Source organism: Heterodontus francisci, chromosome 17 (assembly GCF_036365525.1).
Source record: "Heterodontus francisci isolate sHetFra1 chromosome 17, sHetFra1.hap1, whole genome shotgun sequence".
Lineage (NCBI taxonomy): Eukaryota > Metazoa > Chordata > Chondrichthyes > Heterodontiformes > Heterodontidae > Heterodontus > Heterodontus francisci.
The window spans coordinates 50,810,412-50,833,751 of record NC_090387.1 but is presented as its reverse complement, the minus strand read 5'-3'; the positions used below and the strand labels follow the sequence as shown (position 1 = coordinate 50,833,751).

Genomic DNA, 23,340 nt, shown 5'->3' with positions numbered 1-23,340 from the left:
TCTACACCCAAGTCTAAGTCATTAGAATATATCAAGAAAAGCAGTGGTCCCAGTACTGACCCCTGGGGAACCCCACTGGATACCTTCCTCCAGTCAGAAAAACAACCATTTACCACTACTATGTTTCCTGTCACTCAACCAACTTCATATCCATGCCACCACAGTGCCTTTTATTTCATGAGCCTCAACTTTTCTGACGAGCCTATTATGGCAGTCCATATTCACCAAATCAACCACATACCATCATCAAAAAACTCAATCAAGTTAGTTAAACACCATTTGCCTTTAAGAAATCTGTACTGGCTTTCCTTAATTAATCCACCCTTGTCCAAGTGACTATTAATTTTGTTCAGAATTATCGTTTCTAAAAGCTTTCTCACCACCAAGGATAAACTGACTGGCCTGTGACTGCAGGGTTTATTCGTACAACCTTTTTTGAACAAGTGTGTAACATTTTCAGTTCTGTGGCACTGCCCTGTACCTAAGGAGGATTGGAAGATTATGGCTAGAACTCCGCCCTTACTTCCCTCAATTTCCTCGGATGCATCCTGTCCGGTGCTGGTGACCTATCAACTTTAAGTATAGCCAGCCTTTCTAATACCACCTCTTTATCAATTTTTAGGCCATCCAGTGCCTCAGCTAACCTCTCCTCTTTCCCTATGACTTTGGCAGCATCTTCTTTCTTGGTAAAGACAGATGCATGGTACTCATTTAGTACCTCAGCCATGCCCTCTGCTTCCATGCATAGATCCTCTTTTTGGTCTCTAATCGGCCCCACCCCTCCTCTTACTATCTTTTTACTATTTATGTGTATAGAAGACTTTTGTTATTTGCCATTCTCTTCTCGTACTCCCTCTTTGCCTCTCTTATTTTCTTTTTCACTACCCCTCTGAACTTCCTATGGTTAGCCTGGTTCTCACCTTGTATTATCAACCTGACATCTCTCATACGCCCCTTTTTCAGCTTCACCTTATTCTCTATCTCTTTCGTCATTCAGGGATCTGCCTTTGGTTGCTCTACCTTTCCCCTTTTGTACCCAAATCATCTCCTTTTTAAAGGCAGTCCATTGTTCCATTATGGTTTTGCCTGCCAATTTTTCATTCCAATTGACCTGGGACAGGCCCATTCTCATCCTACTGAAATTGGCCCTCCTGCAATTAAGTAATTTTACTCTAGATTGTTCCTGGTCTTTTTCCATAGCTAATCTAAACATTATATTATGATCCCTGTTCCCTAAATGTTCTCCTACTGACACTTGATCCACTTGACCCGCCTGATTACCCAGAACCAGATCCAGCAATGCCTCCTTTCTCGTTGGGTCGGTAATATACTGATCAAGAAAATTCTCCTGAACACACTTCAGAAACTCTTCTCCCTCTCTTCCTTGTACACTATTGCTATCCCAGTTTATAGAAGGGTAATTAAAGTCCCCCATTATCACTATATGGTTTTTGAACCTCTCTCAATTTCCCTGCAAATGTATTCTTCTGTATCTTTCTCACTAATTGATGGCATATAGAATACACCTATTAGTGTAATGGCACCTTTATTGTTCCTTATCTCTAAGCAAATAGATTCTGTCCTTGACCACTCCAGGACATCCTCACTCTCCAGCACTGTAATGTTCTCCTTAATCAATGCTGCCACCCTTTCCTTCTTTCCTGCTTGCTTTCTTTCTTGCTTCTTTCCTTCCCTAGCTTTCCTGAATACCTTCTATCCAGGTCTATTTAGGACCAAGTACTGTCTTTTTTTTGGAGCCAGATCTCCATTAGTACCACAACATCTTATTCCCATGTGGCTATTTGCACCTGCAGCTCACCAACCTTATTTACCACAATCTGTTCATTTACGTACATGCCCTGTCAACCTGAATTAGATCTTACTGTATTTCCTGTTAGTCTTATCCCACCTAATACCTTACTGTTTCTTATTCTACTGCTGCCTGTCTCTCCCAATCCTTTGTGCGCCTTGTTTATCCTTCCAAATGCTACATCCTGGTTCCCAACCCCCTACCAAGTTATTTTAAATCCTTTAATGGAGGGAGGGACTTCAGTTCAGTTAGTAGAAAGCTAGTAGCCAAGCTTGGATTTTGATCTCTTTTGTTTTTGCTCAGCTTTCGTGGTGTCGTACGCTTTGGGCCTGGCTCGTTGTATAGGTTCTGCATAGTAAATTCAAATGATGAGCAAGCCATTGTAATTTTAAATATATTTTATTGGGGTTTTGACAACTTCTGCAATAAATATCATACTCATTTTAAACATGAATCTGAGATGTTGCTGTCAGGGAAGAACTGAATTTATAGAAGAAAACAAAATTCACTTTGTCATGCTTTTTTTTGCCTTGCTGTCTGAGATTTTTAGACCACATCCATTTGTATCTCAGAATAACCCAACTAAGTTGCCTTAAGATAAATTTCAGTTTTGAAATCACTGTGCAGTTCATATACATTAGCAAGAGGCTGTTTTTCCATAAAACTTCTTCCAGAATTTCACTCATTTCTCTGCATTCTTACAGGAAAGACCCCAATGCGTTTTTTTCATTCCCTGTTACTGATTTTATCGCTCCTGGATACTCTCTGATCATCAAACACCCAATGGACTTCAGTTCGATGAAAGAGAAGGTGAAGAAAAACGAGTATCAGGACCTGGAGGAATTAAAGGTACAGTAAATGAAATGTTGGCTCTGCATGGCTCCCGATTATCACTAAATAAATATTGAAAATTTGATCAACAGATTTTCAAAGTTCAGCAGCACATTGTTTCCCTCAAGAAACTCTAACCGCTCTTTTCCATGGCTAAGCAAGTAAGTTAAGGATAACATAAAGACAAAAACTGCGGCATACCATATTGCAAAGGCCAGTGGCAGGCTGGAAGATTGGGAAACTTTTAAAGATCAACAAATGGTTACTAAAAAAGTAATAAAAAGAGCAACGGTAAATTAGGAAAGAAAACTTGCGCAAAATATAAAAACGGATAGCATAAGCTTCTATAAGTATATAAAAGGGAAGAGAGTAGCTGAAGTGAATGTTGGTCCTTTGGAGGATGAGACAGGAGTTAATAGAGGGGAACACAGAAATGGCGGAGACACTAAATCAGTATTTTGCCTCAGTTTTCACAATGGAGGACACTAGTACCATCTCAATAGTAACAGGAAATGCAGAGGTTATAGAAAAGGAGGAACTTAGAGCAATCATCATCACTAGGGAAAAAGTACTGAGCAAACTATTGGGATTGAAGGCAGACAAGTCCCCAGGGCCTGATGGTCTACATCCTAGGGTCTTAAAGGAAGTGGCAGCGGAGGTAGTGGATCCATTGGTTACAATATTCCAAAATTCCCTGGATGCGGGAAAGGTTCCAGTGGATTGGAAAAAAGCTAATATAACGACATTATTCAAAAAGGGAGGGAGGCAGAAAGTAGGAAACTATAGACCAGCTAGTTTAACATCTGTCGTTAGGAAATTGTGAGAATCCATTATTAAGGAAGTAATAAAAGGATATTTAGAAAGTCAAAACGCAATCCATCAGAGTCAGCATGACTTTATGAAGGGTAAATCATGTTTGACTAATTTGCTCGAGTTCTTCAAAGCTGTAACGAGCAAAGCGGATAATGGGTATCCTGTAGATGTAGTGTATCTGGACTTCCAGAAGACATTTGATAAGGTGCCGCACAAAAGGTTAATACACTAGGTAAGATCACACTGGATTAGGGGCAATTTATTAGCTTGGATAGAGGATTGGCTAACCAACAGAAAACAGAGTCTGGATAAATGGGTCTTTTTCTGACTGGCAAGATGTAACTAGTGGGGTGCCACAGGGTTCGGTCCTTGGGGCCCCAACTATTTACAATCTATATTAATGACTTGGATGTAGGGATAGAAGGTACTATAGCCAAATTTGCAGATGACACTAAAATAAAATAGGTGGGATAGTAGGTTGCAATAAAGAAGTAACAAATTTACAAATGGATAATGATAGGTTAGGTGAATGGGCCAAACTGGTGGAGTTTAATGTGGATAAGTGTGAGGTTATCCATTTTGGTTGGAAAAATAGAAAGGCAAATTATAGCCTAAATGGAGAGCAACTTCAGAGCAACTGCTTCAATGCAGAGGGATCTGGGTGTCCTCGTGCATGATTCGCTGAAAACTAGTATGCAGGTACAGCAGGTAATAAGGAAGACAAATGGAATTTTGGCATTTATTGCTAAAGGAATAGAGTATAAAAGTAGGGAAGTGTTGCTGCAACTGTACAAGGCATTAGTGAGACTGCACCTAGAGTATTGCGTACAGTTTTGGTCACCTTACTTGTGGAGGGATGTAGTTGCATTGGAGGCAGTTCAGAGGAGGTTCACTAGATTGATTCCAGAGATGAGGGGTTTGTCTTATGAAGTGTGATTGAGCAGTTTAGGCGTTTACTCTCTAGAGTTTAGAAGAATGAGAGGATAAGATGATTAAGGGGATTGACAAAGTAGACGTAGAGAGGATGTTTCCTGTTGTGGGGCAATCTAGAATAAGAGGTCATAGTTTTAGGATAAGGGATAGCAGATTTAAAACAGAGATGGGGAGAAATTACTTCTCTCAAAGGGTCATGAGTCTGTGGAATTCACTACCCCAAAGTGCGGTGGATGCCGGGACATTGAGTAAGGAGGAGATAGACTGATTTTTAATTAGTAATGGGTTGAAGGGTTAGGGAGAACAGGCAGGAAAGTGTAGTTGAGGCCGAGATGAGATCAGCCTTGATCGTATTGAATGGCAGAGCACGCTCGAGGGGCTGAATTGCCTACTCCTGCTCCTAGTTCTTATGTTCCCTTTTTAATTATGTGCATGGCTGTTACTGGGACCAGGCCTAGTCTCAGATGTTCAGTGCAGTGTTGGCACAATTGATTTGCTGGGTTGTGAAAACTGTATCGACAAAATGTGATCACTTTAAATGCAAGTCTGTGGGTTTTGTTTCAGTATTTCCGATGTGGTTACTGCTGCTAAGTATAGGTTATATCAGCAAATGGTAGGATTATACAACTTTGAATAAAATATATGGAAAGTGCTTTTGCTCAATATTTAAATTGACAGTTTAAAGTCCACTAATCATAGATCTGTTATATGTAATTATCAAAAGCGCTACACATTTCAGCAAACATTGGTGGGGAGAGGAGATCCTATGTTTACAAAAGGGTATGTAGATCAATAAAAATCAGATGCTCAAAATGGGTAGATTTAATTCAGATCTACTAAAGTGGATGCCTTTAACTAAGATAATTTTGTCATTTGCTTAAAGACATTCAGATTACATTATATCAACAAGCCCGAAGTAAAGAAGGGACTTGATAAGGAAACATTTAGCAAATCTAGTATCGTATTGCCATTATTATAGTAAAGTTCAGAACAACATTTTAACCTATGGATTTTAATAAACAGTTGTATTGTTATCCCTTCATTTTATTGTTGAGGTAACCTTGGTTCCTATGAAAAACTGCTTTTTTTTTTACTTAAGCATATGGGCTTTGGCATGGTCCTCCCAAGGTTCTGCAGGTGTATGCATTGCAATGTAGTACTGAACCATACAAACCAGGAAAATTTCTGCTCTGTGGTGAATTAACCAATCTGAACTGAGAAACAGGCGATAACTACAGTAGATCTGTATGCCCTTCAGCTAGTGAGGGGAAAATTAGTACAGCTGACAGGCTGTTATTTACATGTTTTCACACTCTTCCCTTAGAGGACAGGGTGAATTAGTAGAACGATTTGCAGGCTAATTAGTAGTCTAAACAGGCTACAGCATGAACACTGCTTGTTACCAGCCAGTCCTGTACGGTGGGAGGGTTTTATGGGCCCCACAACCCTACAGTAACCGGCATGGGGCGGGGGACACCCACACCCACTGGATGCGCGTAATCAGCTGGATGTCAACTCAGAATTCAGAGCTGGAGCACCCATCTCCGCTCACTGGAATAATCTGGTGAGGGGTTCAAAACTGGCATTTACTGACTCAGACCAGAATGTTGCCACTAAGCCAACGCTCGCTCCATTGCTGACTAGTGAAGAATGGCTGAAATACTGGTGGTCTACCATCATCATTGGGACAATCCCTCTGCATAAATCATTGCCTTTAGACAGGGGAGGGAGAAGAATTGTAGCAAGCCATTATGTGAATTTATACCAATAGTGGTGTAATAGTGTAAGAACATGCAGTATTGCAATATTGTGCATAATTTAATTCTCAGTTTTAAATGGAAACATTAAAAATAGGGTCAATTTAAATTGGTGTAACAAATTCAAATGTAGTGATCTTAGCTTGCAACTAGAAACATGTAACAAATACTGTAACTCATCTAAGGAATTCAATTATATCACAAATTGCTCAAATAAAGTTCCAATTTTATAATCTGTTTTGTTACATGCGGATCTATTTTGAAAGTTTCAGATTTCCTTAGGTTCGAGTTTTGTATCTTGTACAGTTTTAATATGGCATCAAGTCACAGTTACTATTTTACAGTCTTAATATTATAGCATAGTTAGTATAGGATGAGCTAACCAAGCAGGTATTACTGAATTTTAGTCACAGAACTTAAATGTAATTCACTGAATGTGATGGACTTTGAGGCATTCCTGAAATATGTGATACACTGTTATATTATTGCAAGACTTATGGATTTGTACACGTTAAAGTAGTAAAATGGTTCCCAGACAGTTCAAAATAATACTTTTAATACTTGCTCCCAGCAGTTCAGATATGCTTTCTTGCCTAGTGTTCAAGCTCTGTAAATGCAACATATTCTACTAAAGTATGTCTGTATTTAGAATGATGATGGGAAGTGCACTCATACATAAACGTTTTATTTATTTATGAAAATGTTACATATAATGAAATTCTTGCAACTCCAATGGGGGTAATTTTTATTTTCAGCGGGGCAGGAAAACTTGTAGTAGCAGATTGACTTCCCAGTATACATAATGATTTCTTTCAAAAGGAAAATCAGGTAGGGTGTATAACAGGCGGCTGAATGCTGCTCCCAGTTCTTCGCCACTGCCCAAAGAGAAAATTGGCCCTGCGATTAATTGGCTCCTCTTAATTGACCTGTGATGAAGTAACCTAATGTTGCTTAATACCAATTTGAATTTGTAGTCTTAAGTGGTGTAGTGTTTCTATTGTCAAGAAACGAAATATCTCCTGACTTTGAGCAGTGTTATGGGAGATTCGCTAGTTGCAATAATCTAAAATCAATACATCCAGCACACATTTCCTGTCCATTATACTTCAGTGATTCGCTCAGGTTTCTGTATCACCCTTCAAATAAAAATTAAAGAAACAAAGGCAGTCTGAGCTACAATTTACTATACTGTATTCACTGCTCACAATGCAGTCTCCTCTACATTGGGCGACCAAACGTAGATTGGGTGACCGCTTTGCAGAACACCTCCACTCAATCCGCAAGAATGACCCCGAACTTCCAGTTGCTTGCCATTTTAATTCGCCACCCTGTTCCCATACCAACATTTCTGTCCTCAGCTTGCTGCAGTGTTCCAGTGAAGCTCAACGCAAGCTCGAGGAATAGCACCTCATCTTCCGATTAGGCACTCTCCAGCCCTTTGGACTCAACATTGAGTTCAACAACTTGAGACCATGACTGCCATTTTGATTATTTTTTGCCATGTACCAGTCTATTACTGGTTTTTCATGTTTTTGCTTTTGGACAGAGCCATTCATTATTCTGCCATTAACACTCTCTCTAGACAATTGCTTTGTCTTTTATTACGGCTATTACTACTCCCTTTGCCTTTTATTCCATGACATCTTTGGCATTTAACCTCTCCTGCCCTCTGCCCTATTGTTCTTGTTCCACCACCCCTCCCCACTTCACTTGCTCAAAACCTATTACATTTCTAACCTTTGCCAGTTCTGATGAAAGGTCACAGACCTGAAACGTTACCTCTATTTCTCTCTCCACAGAAGCTGCCAGACCTGCACTGTATTTCCAGCACTTTCTGTTTTTATTCCAGAATTTCTGTAACTTTTGATCAAGCTTATCAAGCACTGTTCAAGCTGCAGGCCACTGGCTTTCTTTTTGAAGAGTAAGCTCTGACCTCACCCAGTGTTTACTCAAGAATAATTAAACTTTGCATCCTTGAAGTGACATAGCTTCCCCTTAAAATGATGCAATCACTATTAGATGGTGGCATGTGCTGCTTACAAAAGAGTACATAATCCAATCTGTCATGTGTAATGTCACAGGAGATGAAGAAATTTATTGGGTCAGTACAGCTAGAAGAAGAATCTAGTAGGTTTCAATATTATATCCAAAATTCTGACATAAATCTTTAACTTCAGGTTCTGTTATTTTACAGGGAGATTTTAAAATGATGTGTGAAAATGCCATGACCTATAACAGGCCAGACACCATTTACTACAAGGCTGCAAGGAAGTTGCTGCACTCTGGGATGAAAATTCTCAGCCAGGTAAAAGCACTAAATATGTATTTAATTGTATATATGTATTTAATAAATATTTTGAAATAATGTAGTTACAGGGGTTGGAAAGAACTGCCATTGTTTGCTTTTTTTTATTCATGGGATGTGGGCATCGCTGCCTAGGACAGCATTTATTGCCCATCCCTAATTGCCCTTAAGAAGGTGGTGGTGAGCTGCCTTCTTTAACTGCTGCAGTCCATGTGGAGTAGGTACACCCACAGTGCTGCTAGGATTTTGACCCAGTGACTGTGATGGAACAGCAATATAGTTCCAAGTCAGGATGGTGTGTGATTTGGAGGGGAACTTGCAGGTGGTGGTACCATGCAACTGCTGCCCTTGTCCTTCTAGGTGATAGCAGTCGCAGGTTTGGAAGGTGCTGTCTAAGGAGCCTTGGTGTGTTGCTGCAGTGTATCTTGTAGATGGTACACACATTGCTGCCACTGTGTGGAGGAATTAAATGTTCATGGATGGGGTGCCAATCAGGTGGGCTGCTTTGTCCTGGATGGTGTCGAGCTTCTTGAGTGTTGTTGGAGCTGCACCCATCCAGACAAGTGGAGAGTATTCCATCACACTCCTGACTTGTCCTTGTAGATGGTGGACAGGCTTTGGGGAGTCAGGAAGTGAGTTACTCATCGCAGGTTTCCTAGCCTCTGACCTGCTCTTGTAGCCACTGTATTTGTTTGGATACTCAATTCAGCATAGCGGTGCCTCATCAGACCCTTTTCCTATCCTGAGTGGCGTGAAACAGGGCTGTGTTCTCGCACCTACACTGTTTGGGATCTTCTCACTGCTGCTATCACATGCGTTCAAGTCTTCAGAAGAAGGAATTTTCCTCCACACAAGATCAGATGGCAGGTTGTTCAACCCTGCCCATCTTAGAGCGAAGACCAAAGTACGGAAGGTCCTCATCAGTGAACTTCGCTTTGCTGATGATGCTGCATTAACATCCCACACAGAAGAGTGTCTGCAGAGACTCATCAACAGGATTGCGGCTGCCTGCAACGAATTTGGCCTAACCATCAGCCTCAAGAAAACGAACATCATGGGACAGGACGTCAGAAATGCTCCATCCATCAATATCGGCGACCACGCTCTGGAAGTGGTTCAAGAGTTCACCTACCTAAGCGCAACTATCACCAGCAACCTGTCTCTCGATGCAGAAATCAACAAGCGCGTGGGAAGGGCATCCGCTGCTATGTCCAGACTGGCCAAGAGGGTGTGGGAAAATGGCGCACTGACACGGAACACAAAAGTCCGAGTGTTTCAAACCTGCGTCCTCAGTACCTTACTCTACGGCAGCGAGGCCTGGACAACGTATGTCAGCCAAGAGTGGCGTCTTAACTCATCCCATTTTCGCTGCTTCCGGAGAATCCTTGGCATCAGGTGGCAGGACCGTATCTCCAATGCCGAAGTCCTCGAGGCGGCCAACATCCCCAGCATATACGCCCTACTCAGCCAGCGGCGCTTGAGATGGTTTGGCCATGTGAGCCGCATGGAAGATGGCAGGATCCCCAAGGACGCGTTGTACAGCGAGCTCGTTATTGGTATCAGACCCACCAGCCGTCCATGTCTCCACTTTCAAGACGTCTGCAAACACGACATAAAGTTCTGTGACATTGACCACAAGTTGTGGGAGTCAGTTGCCAGTGATCGCCAGAGCTGGCGGACAGCCATAAAGGCGGGGCTAAAGAGTGGCGAGTCAAAGAGACTTAGCGGTTGGCAGGAAAAAAGACAGAAGTGCAAGGAGAGAGCCAACTGTGTAACAGCCCCGACAACCAATTTTATCTGCAGCGCCTGTGGAAGAGCCTGTCACTCTAGAATTGGCGCTGCTCCACAAACCACTGACTACCTCTAGGCAATTACCCATTGTCTCTCGAGACAAGGAGACCAAAGAAGAAGACTCCAGTCCAGTTTCTGGTCAATGGTAACCCTCAGGCTGTTGATAGTGGGGGATTCAGCGATTGTAATGCCATTGAATGTCATGGGTAGATGGTTAGGTTCTCTCTTGTTTGAGATAGTCATTGCCTGGCACTTGTGTGGTACGAATGTTACTTGCCACTTATCGGCGCAAGCCTGGATATTGTCCAGGTCTTGCTGCATTTCTATATGGACTGCTTCAGTATCTGAGGAGTCGCGAATGGTGCTGAACATTGTGCAATCATCAGCGAACATCCCCACTTCTGACCTTATGATGGAGGGAAGGTCATTGATGAAACAGCTGAGGATGGTTGGGCCTATTTAAATGCTTTGAAATGTCAATGTCAGCATTTATGTCCAGAATCATTTTAATTAATTAAAATATTGTTAATCAAAAGAGATTTTTTAATAACAAAGCAAAATTTGAGAGAGAAGTGAATGGAAACAAAATAAGACTGAAAAAATTCTAAAAAAATAAATACCAGTTTCATGTTCAAGACGAGCAAGAACTAATATTGGCCTCAGCATGCAGTGTTGTCAGCATGGTCAATAGGTTGTTACTCCATTGAGCCTTTGCTGCAGATGTTGAAGAGTGTTGCAGTAGAGGACAATCTGGTTCACTAGGCCATAGTGCCCAGTATAGTTGCAAGTTGCTTTTCAATAGAAAATGGGCTTTGCACAATAGCTGGGTCACCCATGGTGATAGGACTGGAGGAGAAACTCAGCACCATGAGATCTGGGGAAGAATAAGTCAATAATGAAACCAGAAACGTTTTCAAGTTTGGCACACTTTCCATAGTTTGTTGAGCATAGAGAAGAAAAGAGGCAGAGAAACTATTGTTTCTAAATGCAGAATATCTTGTTTGGAAAATTAAACAGGACTTCATTGTCGTCTTGAAGCATAATTCAACACTACTGCGTTGAGTGAAAAAAAATCTATTTTTTTTAGTCACCAGTTTCATTTTAATTTTACTAGAAGCAAAACTTGAGATGCTATTAAAAAATATTGACATTTTCTAGCCTTAATTAATCAAAACAAACTCAAATTAAAATGTAGTCCTAAAATCAAGGTCTTTGTTTCTCAGCAGTGCACCACCACATCCTGTATGATTGATTATAATTGGCTAAGTTCTTCAGGCTTTTCAGCAAGCTATTTTACATAATATGGCTCCATCCTGAATTCACTCCCAACAACGTTTTGAAATTTGTTCTTGAAAACAATATTTTGAAACTTTGTATGTTTCTTTTTATTTGACTAAAGTGCTGAGCTTCTGAACCCAGTGGAGATCTATACACACCTACTATTTCAGCCAAAATAGATGGCGTACTGTCTACATTACTCTGCAGACAATTGTACAAAGTGATTTTTCTGCATTAGGCTCCTTCAAAGTAAATTCGGTGGATGTTTACAGGCACTGACACAAAGGTCAGAGGTAAGGGAAGTGCACAAAATATAACATTTATGATTCTTGAGTTTTTTTTAACACAAGTCAAAATTAAACACGCTTTTCCAAGTGCAGGATGAGCACCAGAATAGATCCAAAAGTAGTCAGAGTGGAATATCTCTCCCCACTCTTCCCTAAATTACTTAAGCAATTCTTCATCTGTAGTCATTTGACAGTAGCTTTGGGTATTCTATGCAGAGGACTCCACTCAGTGTGTGATTGCTTTCATAGGAGAAAATCCAGAGTCTGAAGCAGAGTATAGATTTCATGCAGGATCTGGAGAAATCCCATAAGCAGGGAGAGAAGCTAAGAACAGGAGACTGCAATGGGGAACACAGGAAAGATGAAGTGGATGCCAGATGGGAACCAATGAAAACTGATGAGGGGGAGAGATCAGCTGATCAGAAGAATGAAGACCAAAGGTAAGGTGTTGTGAAAACAACTCATTACTTCTGTTTCTTACATGAAAACTTTATCATGGTGACAAAGGTTTCCATTCTGCTGGTTTGTTTGGAAAAGAATTGAGGATTGGTATTGGGAAAAGAGCTGAATTTTCAAACAATAAGTATCTTCAATTGGAAATGTTTAACATCTTTAACAAGGCAGGTATTCCTTTAAAGTGTTTCTTTAGGCAATCACTGATAGCTTTTGAGAAGGTGTGTACATGTAATTTGATGTAAGTATGTTTGCAAAAAAAGTTTCCATTGCACCTTTATTCCAGTAACACTGCACCAGTATTTCTACAGAAATTGAGTGTAAAATCTGGTGCAGTGACCACACTGGCATTTGAATTGCATATTGAGCTTTTTTGGGTCATAAATACCTGCTTGAGTATGTCACTATGAAGCAGAATTTAATGAGAAGCAAGTGGCTTAATTGTTACATCCTACGCAGTAACATAGGCTGAGAACATTCACTGTCCAGGTTCATATACAATGTCTGGCACTTGGATGAGGTTACTGGTGGACTACCAGTATCTGTGGAATTCTCAGTATGTGAGGTGAGGAGGAATGAAGGGACAAAATGAGAGGACAGATTTGACGAGGAAGGGTGATGCAAAGAGTGTATTCATCGATCATTACTTTAAATGTTAATTTTAACTTGAACCAAATATTGTTTAATGTCTGAGGAAACTGTTCAAACCATAATTATTTCATATGTAAAATTAGAAAAAGTAACACTTGCATTTATGTAGCCCCTTTCATGACCATAGGGCATCCTAAAGTGCTTTACAGCCAGTGAAGTACTTTTGAAGTGTGGTCACTGTTGACAGAAATCTTTGTATCCTCATTGGCTACAGGTGAGGTCCCAGAGGACTGGAGAATAGCCAATGTTGTTCCTTTGTTTAAGAAGGGTAGCAAGGATAATCCAGGAAATTATAGGCCGGTGAGCTTTACATCAGTGGTAGGGAAATTATTAGGATTCTTCGGGACAGGATTTACTCCCATTTGGAAACAAATGAACTTATTAGCGAGAGGCAGCATGGTTTTGTGAAGGGGAGGTCGTGTCTCACTAACTTGATCGAGTTTTTTGAGGAAGTGACAAAGATGATTGATGAAGGAAGGGCAGTGGACGTTGTCTATATGGACTTCAGTAAAGCCTTTGACAAGGTCCCTCATGGCAGACTGGTACAAAAGGTGAAGTCACACGGGATCAGAGGTGAGCTGGCAAGATGGATACAGAACTGGCTCGGTCATAGAAGACAGAGGGTAGCAGTGGAAGGATGCTTTTCTGAATGGAGGGCTGTGACTAGTGGTGTTCCGCAGGGATCAGTGCTGGGACCTTTGCTGTTTGTATTATATATAAATGATTTGGAGGAAAATGTAGCTGGTCTGATTAGTACGTTTGCGGACGACACAAAGGTTGGTGGAGTTGTGGATAGTGATGAGGATTGTCAGAGGATACAGCAGGATATAGATCGGTTGGAGACTTGGGTGGAGAAATGGCAGATGGAATTTAATCCAGACAAATGTGAGGTAATGCATTTTGGAAGATCTAATACAGGTGGGAGGTATACAGTAAAAGACAGAACCCTTAGGAGTATTGACAGGCAGAGAGATCTGGGCGTACAGGTCCACAGGTCACAAAGTGGCAACGCAGGTGGATAAGGTAGTCAAGAAGGCATACGGCATGCTTGCCTTCATCGGTCGGGGCATAGAGTATAAAAATTGGCAAGTCATGCTGCAGCTGTACAGAACTTTAGGCCACACTTGGAATATTGCGTGCAATTCTGGTCGCCACGCTACTAGAAGGACGTGGAGGCTTTGGAGAGGGTACAGAAGAGGTTTACCAGGATGTTGACTGGTCTGGAGGGCATTAGCTATGAGGAGAGGTTGGAAAAACTCGGATTGTTTTCACTGGAACGACGGAGGTGGAGGGGCGACATGATAGAGGTTTACAAAGTTATGAGCGGCATGGACAGAGTGGATAGTCAGAAGCTTTTTCCCAGGGTGGAAGAGTCAGTTACTAGGGGACATAGGTTTAAGGTGCGAGGGGCAAAGTTTAGAGGGGATGTGCGAGGTAAGTTCTTTACACAGAGGGTGGTGAGTGCCTGGAACTTGCTGCCGGGGGGGGGTGATGGAAGCAGGTACGATAGCAACGTTTAAGAGGCATCTTGACAAATCCATGAATAGGATGGGAATAGAGGGATACGGACCCCGGAAGTGTAGACAGGCATCAAGATCGGCGCAGGCTTGGAGGGCCGAATGGCCTGTTCCTGTGCTGTACTGTTCTTTGTTCAACACAGCAGGCCAAATGTTCCAACCTTCACCTGCCCTGAATGAGGATCCACACTGAGGATTGAACCTTGTAAATGTAGGAAATGCGGCAGCCAATTTGCACATAGTAAGATCCCACAAATGACTGTGATAATGACCAGATAATCTTCGGTGCAGAGGGATCTGGGTGTCCTCGTGCATGAATCGCAGAAATCTAGTATGCAGGTACAGCAGTAATAAGGAAGACAAATGGAATTTTGGCATTTATTGCTAGAGGAATAGAATATACAAGTAGGGAAGTGTTGCTGCAACTGTACAAGGCATTAGTGAGACCGCACCTGGAGTATTGCGTACAGTTTTGGTCCCCTTACATTGGAGGCAGTTCAGAGGAGGTTCACTAGATTGATTCCAGGGATGAGGGGTTTGTCCTATGAAGAGTGATTGAGCAGTTCAGGCCTTTACTCTCTAGAGTTTAGAAGAATGAGAGGAGATCTAATTGAGGTATGTAAGATGATTAAGGGGATTGATAAAGTAAACATCGAGAGGATGTTTCCTCTGGTAGGGCAATCTGGAACAAGAAGTCATAGTTTTAGGATAAGGGGTAGCAGATTTAAAACCGAGATAAGGAGAAATTACTTCTCTCAAAGGATCGTGAGTCAGTGGAATTCACTACCCCAGAGTGCGGTGGATACCGGGACATTGAGTACATTTAAGGAGGAGATAGACAGATTTTTAATTAGTAAAGGGTTGAAGGGTTATGGAGAATGGGTAGAAAAGTGGGGTTGAGGCCGAGATGAGATCAGCCATGATCGTATTGAATGGCGGAGTAGGCTCAAGGGGCTGAATTGCCTAGTCCTGCTCCTAGTTCTTATGACCTTATAATCTGTCTTTTGTGATGTTGATTGAGGGATAAATATTGACCAGGACGCCAGGGATAACTCCCCTGCTCCTCTTCGAAATAGTGCCAGGGGATCTTTTACATGCACACGAGAGGACAGACAATGCCTCGGTTTATTGTCTTATTGGAAAATTTACATATTAAGATGTTAAAAATATTAAAATTTATTACAGTAGTAACATAAATATCTCCTTTTCAGCATAGATGTATTACTGCTATTAGAAGTCATAGAGCCATAGAGTCATAGCGTAATACAGCACAGAAACAGGCCCATCATGTCTGCGCCGGCCATCAAGCACTATCTATTCTCATCCCATTTTCCAGCACTTGGCCCGTAGCCTTGTATGCTATGGCATTTCAAGGGCTCATCTAAATACTTCTTAAATGTTGTGAGGGTTCCTGCCTCTACCACCCATTCAGTTCTAGATTCCAACCACCCTCTGGGTGAAAAAGTTTTTCCTCAAATCCCCTCTAAACCTCCTGCCCCTTACCTTAAATCTATGTCCCCTGGTTATTGATCCCTCTGCTAAGGGAAAAAATTTCTTCCTATCTATACTATCAATGCCCCTCATAATTTTGTATACAAAAGTCTGATGGTTCAGTAGTTGCCCATTTTAATTTTTAATACAAATCAAAGTTAAATATGGGGTTGTATTTCAGTAATGTGCAGGAGATGGTAAATGGGTTGTGTGTTGAGTGATTGTTTTGTGGTGGAAATGTTTTACACAGGCTGGAAAAGGAAACTGGTGAGGATGCACCCAGCAGTGCCAATCATGTGACTGACAGGGAATTGGAAAAGGTTGATCGTGTTATTGAAGAATCATTTGGAAAACTCACCCGACGTAAAATAGACAGCAAGGTCTGTTTCCTTTTTTAAAAATGTATATGTTAAGGTGTTGCATTTTTGTGCTGCTTAAGGGTTTCTTTAATCTTTTATTTTAAAAAACATGTGACTTCCTATCAGTGACACCCACTGACAATTACATCAAAGCTCAGATCAGGTTCCAGTGGGTTTTCAGTACCTCTGGAAGCATATCATCCCCTCCGGCATAGGAATAAGGGGGAGGGAAAATATTTACAGATATAAAATTGTCCTCTTTTTTAATTTTTATTTTCAGTTTGAATTCCAGAGAAGAAAAGTTGATGGCACTACTACCCTTGGAATCCTTAATCCAGTGGAACCTGACATGGGAGGTAAGAGAATGATGTGAAAGGCAGTCACATTGGCGTCAGAACATTTCAGCGTACAAGAGCTCATCAGTCCAACCGCAATAAGAAGATTAGTGACTTAAATTAAATGTGCACAACACATACTTTAAACTACTGTTACCTAGTGCCCTGGATTGCATCTTCAGGCACAGTGCATCTGCTGTTTTTGCTCTTTACCATCAGTTGCTCGTTTCGGGTTTGTCACTGTTAGGTGCTTGTGAGATTGTGACTTTTTCACCCAGGTAAAGGAATGGTTGTCCTGGGGAGTCGAATATTTTTCCTCCTCTTTATGGTGTTTATTGGTGTTAAGCTCTTCTATCTTACATACAACACAGATTGGATGTTGTTCACAGTCAGCCATCTCTCTTGACCCCAGCCTTGGAAGGGCACTCCCAATTGCTCGATGGTGCCATTTTGGTTCCGCCACACCAGCCACCTGGTGACCTGTCTGTGAAGCTGCCAAGTTGTGTGGAGTTGAGCGTTTTTCTGCTGTGGACTTGAGCTTGTTGGGAGTTGGGCTGAAACTGCAGAATCTGCTAGTACCCTTTAAGCCAGTAGACAAATGAGACTTCTATGCCATTCTTTCTGGATGCATTCAAAGGCAAGTGCTAAAGGTGAAAGGGCTGTGTTACCATGCACTGTTCCACCTAAATCCCGAGCCATCGTTGTTACTTTACTTTACTTTGACCATGTGCATTTCTCCATTTTTTTTTTTTTGCTCACCTTAGTGTGGTATTTGTAAAATACACTGTTGCTCTGTTGCAGACCCAAATTACTGTCCAGTGAAGCTCGGTATGATGACTGGCAGATTACAGTCTGGAATCAATACACTTCAGGGATTTAAAGAGGATAAACGTAATAAAGTTATTCCAGGTTAGTGCTGCAAGTCATAGAGTTATATAGCACAGAAACAGACCCTTCGGCCCACCGTGTCTGCGCCAGCTGTCAAGCCTATCTATTATCCCATTTTCCAGCACTTGGCCCGTAGTCTTGTATGCTATGGCATTTCAAGTGCTCGTCTAAATACTTCTTAAATGTTAGAGTATTTGTTCTATGAGTGTTGGGTATCTGCTAGACTTTATCAGTTTTACAGAGCCTCAGCAAAGATGACAATGGCACAGAGAGCAATTGACCAACAGGCAATCCTGTGATGCCTCAGCTTAATTTGTGGCTATGATGCCATTGCACATCCTCTGGGAACTGATATAATTTTAAGCTGGACCATTCATTTGTAAAGTATTTCTTAAACCAAATTGAGCAGAGTTCTATTTTTGCTTAATTTGAGGAGCTTGCAGGCAAAGTTTTAATAAATTATAGAAGTTAAATGTTTCAGTATGCATAAAACATTCAACTATTATATTGAGGCCTGTTCACACAAATCTGACTTCTGCTTTGTTGAAGGGATTTTCATTGGAAGTGAACTGTTCTTAATTTTCACTGTATTGTATTTTGCTGCAGTGGCGTACTTGAATTATGGACCATTCAGTTCTTACGCTCCAGTTTATGATTCTACTTGTGCTAATATCAGCAAAGAGGATTCTGACCTGGTGTATTCAACATATGGTGATGAATCAAGTCTCCCTGGGTCCTTCAGGTGAGTACCAACCCTGATTCTTTAAAGAAACCACTGAAAACTGGTGTGTATACTGCAGCACTCGTGGGTGGGCATCAGAGCAGTGCTATCAGTCTTGACGGTTCCTCCCCAATGTATAATCCATTAATTAATAAGAGATGAGATATCACGGTTGGCAGCACAGAAAAGTTATCTGATCGTGGATTAACTCCAGTTTCTAAATGTGAGACAAACTAAACATTGATGTTTCCCATAAGTAGTTTCCTGCTGAGTCTATTTTCAGTAAATCTTTTAAATAGGTAAAGACATGATGTTACCTAGACTTAGCTCGGTGACATTTATCCTATTAATGGTTAACAAGTACACTGTTCAAATGTCTCGCAGTATAACTCTGTCTTTGCTTTCAAAGCTAGGAAAGTTGATACAATGAATTGTTGCTCAGTTGTAAAAAGAAAAGGGTCAGTGCAGGAATCTGTCATGGACTAGTTGTGGTCAAACCTGTTTTTAATTCAATTATTTTACTATTTGTGGGAACAAATGACTACATAAAATTGCCTATAAATAAGGCAGCCAAAAATCGAAGCATTTAGGAATATTGAATAATCTATTTGTTTCCAGTGTTCAGCAGTTCTTGGCAAGCAATGAAGACTACAGTGTGAACATGGTTGATAATTTACTGGATTCCCTGACTAATGGTGAACATTCTAAATCACTGAAAGAAATGGAAATGGTATGTGTGCTGTTCTTTGCTAAAAGTCTGACTTTGAGAACATGGGTTGTATTTTACCAGCATTCTGGAGACAAGCTGGGAGGTGGGAAACCCTTGTAAAATGGTGGTGGGAACAGAGGTATTCGGCCAATTAATTGGTCAGTTATTGGCCACTTCCCTAACCCCACCAGAATTTTACTGGCATCAGTGTGGGCTGTGTGGGGGGACCGCCAGATAAGCTATGGCACACTCAGAACGCTTTCTGGGGGGGGGGGCCCTTTTATAGCCACTCCATGGCCCATGTGGGAGCACCCTTCCGATTGCTGGGACCTGTCTACCTGGCCCCAGCGCATTAAATTTAAAAAAAAAAAATTTACCTGGCCTTCGAGGGTGCCTCAACATGGAGGCACTATCTTCCTGCAGCCTCAACAGCAGACATCTTTGTGGGTGGTGCTGCCGAGCTGCTGGCCCTCTGGGCAGCAGTTCTGGGAGGCGGGCTGCTGTCCTCAATTGGATGGCAGTCCCAGCAGCAGCCTCTTAATTGGCCGTCGCTGTTAAAATGCCACACAGGGTCCCGCTGTCCGTCAGCGCAGGCTTGGATCCCACTTTCAGTCCCAGCAGTGAGACAATCCAGGCTTTGATAAAATTCAGCCCCATGTGATTCTGAATGTGCATAAAAACATTCTTTAAATTGTGAGTGCAGGGTTTTATGAGTTTTTTATTTAAGAAAGTTTCACAGAAATAAAACAATAACAAATACAGCTGGTAAAAAGTCCATCACTGCAAATAAGCAATTTACAAGTCCAAACAGGAAAATTGTTGAGCCTTTAACAATCAGAAGTAAGTAGCCAAGCTGTAAACATCTAGCTCTCAACTAATAGCTCTCTCATGGCATTGCTAATGGATTTATATGGATCAGGCTGTTGTCTCCTCACTATTGCTGGTCTTTCATGTGTTGTCATTGGAAATGGAACTGTTGATTAGATTGAGATGAGAGAAGTTATTGTTTATTACCAAATAAGACATATACTGATATTAAATAACTGAATCAAGTAGTGTCAAACCCAATAAAAGAATTTAGTAAGAATTTTTTTTAAAGATCTCCCTCTACAGTGAAGTATGCTTTTTGCTTGTGTTTTATATATTTAACAGCTACAGGTAGATACATTTCTTCACTCTTCTAACCCGCACTTTAATCAATCTGCAGGAGGGAGCTTTTTACCTTTTCTGTCATTCTGTTTAGGTTGTTGCTTTTTGACAAAGGCCAAGAAATACATAACATTTCAGATAAATATTATTTGCATCTCTCTTTAACAAATTTCTCCCAATGGTAGTTGTGATTACAGCAGAGAAAACAGGCAAAAGGTCAGTGCAATGAATCTTTGCCTACTACTTCCACCTTAAATGCTTTACAGCTCACCAGCTTACTTGTCTGTTTAATTTTACCTTGTCAAGTGTGCTTCCTAGCCCATCAGCTCAGCTGCCTGCCTCAACTGTCCAGCCCAGCCAGAGTGCTTCCTGGTCCGATGAGAAGTGAAGGAGGACAGTGAAACAGCAAGAATTTGGGGGGTGGCGTGGCGGCAAGTGGGTGTTGGAGCAAAAAAGACAGACAGATTTTATTTATTTTTTATTTATTTATTTAGAGATACAGCACTGAAACAGGCCCTTCGGCCCACCGAGTCTGTGCCGACCAACAACCACCCATTTATACTAACCCGACAGTAATCCCATATTCCCTATCACCTACCTATACTAGGGGCAATTTACAATGGCCAATTTACCTATCACCTGCAAGTCTTTTGGATGTGGGAGGAAACCGGAGCACCCGGCGAAAACCCACGCAGACACAGGGAGAACTTGCAAACTCCACACAGGCAGTACCCAGAATCGAAGCCAGGTCCCTGGAGCTGTGAGGCTGCGGTGCTAGCCACTGCGCCACTGTGCTGCCCGGTGAAGTGAAGCGTAGCAGAGGTAGGAAGTGGAGGGTGAGCAAAGCAAACAGGCAGAGGAGGAGGGAAAGAAATAGAGACTTTTTTTTAGACTTTCCAGTATTTTTAACTGGAGTGAAAAAAGTTGGTAGTTTTTGCTTGGGAGGATAGCGATGATCTGTGTTAACAGTACGACAATGCTGTTTGTTGGGCAGATTATGGGTCACCATTCATTGCACACAGCGACGCTGAAGTCGTTTGCTGCAGCCACGTTCACTGTATAACTGCAGTCAATACTCGAATTGCAATATAGAAGATGCCAAATTATATCTTTAGTCGTGAGTTAGTTTATTTGTGATACTACAACAAACTTCAGTGTATGTGTCTGTCACTCCAGTTTAAAATTAATTGTGACATGCATTTAGTACTTGAAGTATTTTGCAGATCAATTTGTTGATGTTTAATACTTATTTTCACAATCATATCTTCCAGACCACACATTTCAATGAAGATGAACTGAATATTCTTAAAACCTCTGAAGATGTACAGGTAACATTGACAATATCTGCTCATATACTGTCCCCTTAAAAGTAGTATAATGTTGACTTGTAAATTCTCATTAATTAAATTTGAATAGCTGCAAAGTTTCCTTGCTAATATGGAGGCGTAGTGTTACATAGAAACATAGAAAATAGGAGCAGGAGTAGGCCATTCGGCCCTTCGAGCCTGCTCCGCCATTCATTATGATCATGGCTGATCATCCAACTCCGTAACCTCTTCCCGCTTTCACCCCATATCCTTTGATCCCTTTCGCCCCAAGAGCTATATCTAACTCCTTGAAAACATACAATGTTTTGGCCTCAACTGCTTTCTGTGGTAGCGAATTCCACAGGCTCACCACTCTCTGGGTGAAGTAATTTCTCCTCATCTCAGTCCTGAAAGGTTTGCCCCATATCCTTAGACTATGACCCCTGGTTCTGGACTCCCCCACCATCAGGAACATCCTTCCTGCATCTACCCTGTCAAGTCCTGTTAGAATTTTGTAGGTTTCTATGAGATAGTTTAGTTTAGTTTAGTTTAGTTTAGAGATACAGCACTGAAACAGGCTCTTCGGCCCACCGAGTCTGTGCCGACCATCAACCACCCATTTATACTAATCCTACACTAATTCCATATTTCTACCACATCCCCACCCGTCCCTATATTTCCCTACCACCTACCTATACTAGGGGCAATTGCTAATGGCCAATTTACCTATCAACCTGCAAGTCTTTGGCTTGTGGGAGGAAACCGGAGCACCCGGAGGAAACCCACGCAGACACAGGGAGAACTTGCAAACTCCACACAGGCAGTACCCAGAATTGAACCCGGGTCGCTGGAGCTGTGAGGCTGCGGTGCTAACCACTGCGCCGCCTCACTCTTCTGAACTCCAGCGAATATAATCCTAACCAATTCAATCTCTCCTCATACGTCAGTCCCGCCATCCCAGGAATCAGTCTGGTAAACCTTCGTTGCACTCTCTCTATAGCAAGAACATCCTTACTCAGATAAGGAGACCAAAACTGAACACAATATTCCAGGTGTGGCCTCACCAAGGCCCTGTATAATTGCAGCAAGACATCCCTGCTCCTGTAATCGAATCCTCTCTCAATGAAGGCCAACATACCATTTGCCTTTTTTATCACCTGTTGCGTCTGCATGCTTACCTTCAGCGACTGGTGTATGAGAACACCCAGGTCTCTTTGCATATTCCCCTCCCTCAGTTTATAGCCGTTCAGATAATAATCTGCCTTCCTGTTTTTGCTACCAAAGTGGATAACCTCGCATTTATCCACATTATACTGCATCTGCCATGCATTTGCCCACTCACTCAACTTGTCCAAATCACCCTGAAGCCTCTCTGCATTCTCCTCACAACTCACCCTCCCACCCAGTTTTGTGTCATCTGCAAATTTGGAGATATTACATTTAGTTCTCTCATCTAAATCATTAATATATATTGTGAATAGCTGGGGTCCTAGCACCGATCCCTGCGGTATCCCACTAGTCACTGCCTGCCATTCAGAAAAAGACCAGTTTATCCCTACTCTTTGTTTCTTGTCTGCCAGCCAATTTTCTATCCATCGCAATACACTACCCCCAATCCCATGCGCTTTAATTTTGCACGCCAATCTCTTATGTGGGACTTTGTCGAAAGCCTTCTGAAAGTCCAAATAAACCACATCCACTGGCTCCCCCTCATCAACTCTACTAGTTACATCCTCAAAGAATTCTAGTAGATTTGTCAAGCATGATTTCCCTTTCATAAATCCATGCTGACTCTGTCCGATTCTACCATTGTTCTCCAAGTGCTCTACTATAAAACTTTTGATAATGGACTCTAGAATTTTCCCCACTACCGACGTCAGGCTGATTGGTCTATAATTCCCTGTTTTGTCTCTACCTTCCTTTTTAAATAGTGGAGTTGCATTAGCTACCCTCCA

The 23,340-nt window shown here is 41.7% G+C and overlaps 1 protein-coding gene across 2 annotated transcripts in view; it reads left to right on the top strand.

Annotated features, from left to right (window-relative positions):
- Positions 1-23,340, top strand: part of brd7 (bromodomain containing 7) — a 48,472-nt gene that overhangs the window by 14,252 nt on the left and 10,880 nt on the right. The window contains exons 5-13 of one of the 2 annotated variants that reach the window (XM_068049419.1): positions 2,515-2,659; positions 8,339-8,449; positions 12,055-12,245; positions 16,168-16,297; positions 16,557-16,632; positions 17,413-17,520; positions 18,106-18,241; positions 18,839-18,944; positions 21,350-21,406. In XM_068049419.1, coding sequence (XP_067905520.1) covers positions 2,515-2,659; positions 8,339-8,449; positions 12,055-12,245; positions 16,168-16,297; positions 16,557-16,632; positions 17,413-17,520; positions 18,106-18,241; positions 18,839-18,944; positions 21,350-21,406 — 1,060 coding nt within the window. Of the gene's footprint in view, positions 1-2,514; positions 2,660-8,338; positions 8,450-12,054; positions 12,246-16,167; positions 16,298-16,556; positions 16,633-17,412; positions 17,521-18,105; positions 18,242-18,838; positions 18,951-21,349; positions 21,407-23,340 lie in introns of both variants that reach the window. The other variant, XM_068049418.1, reaches the window with a different exon arrangement.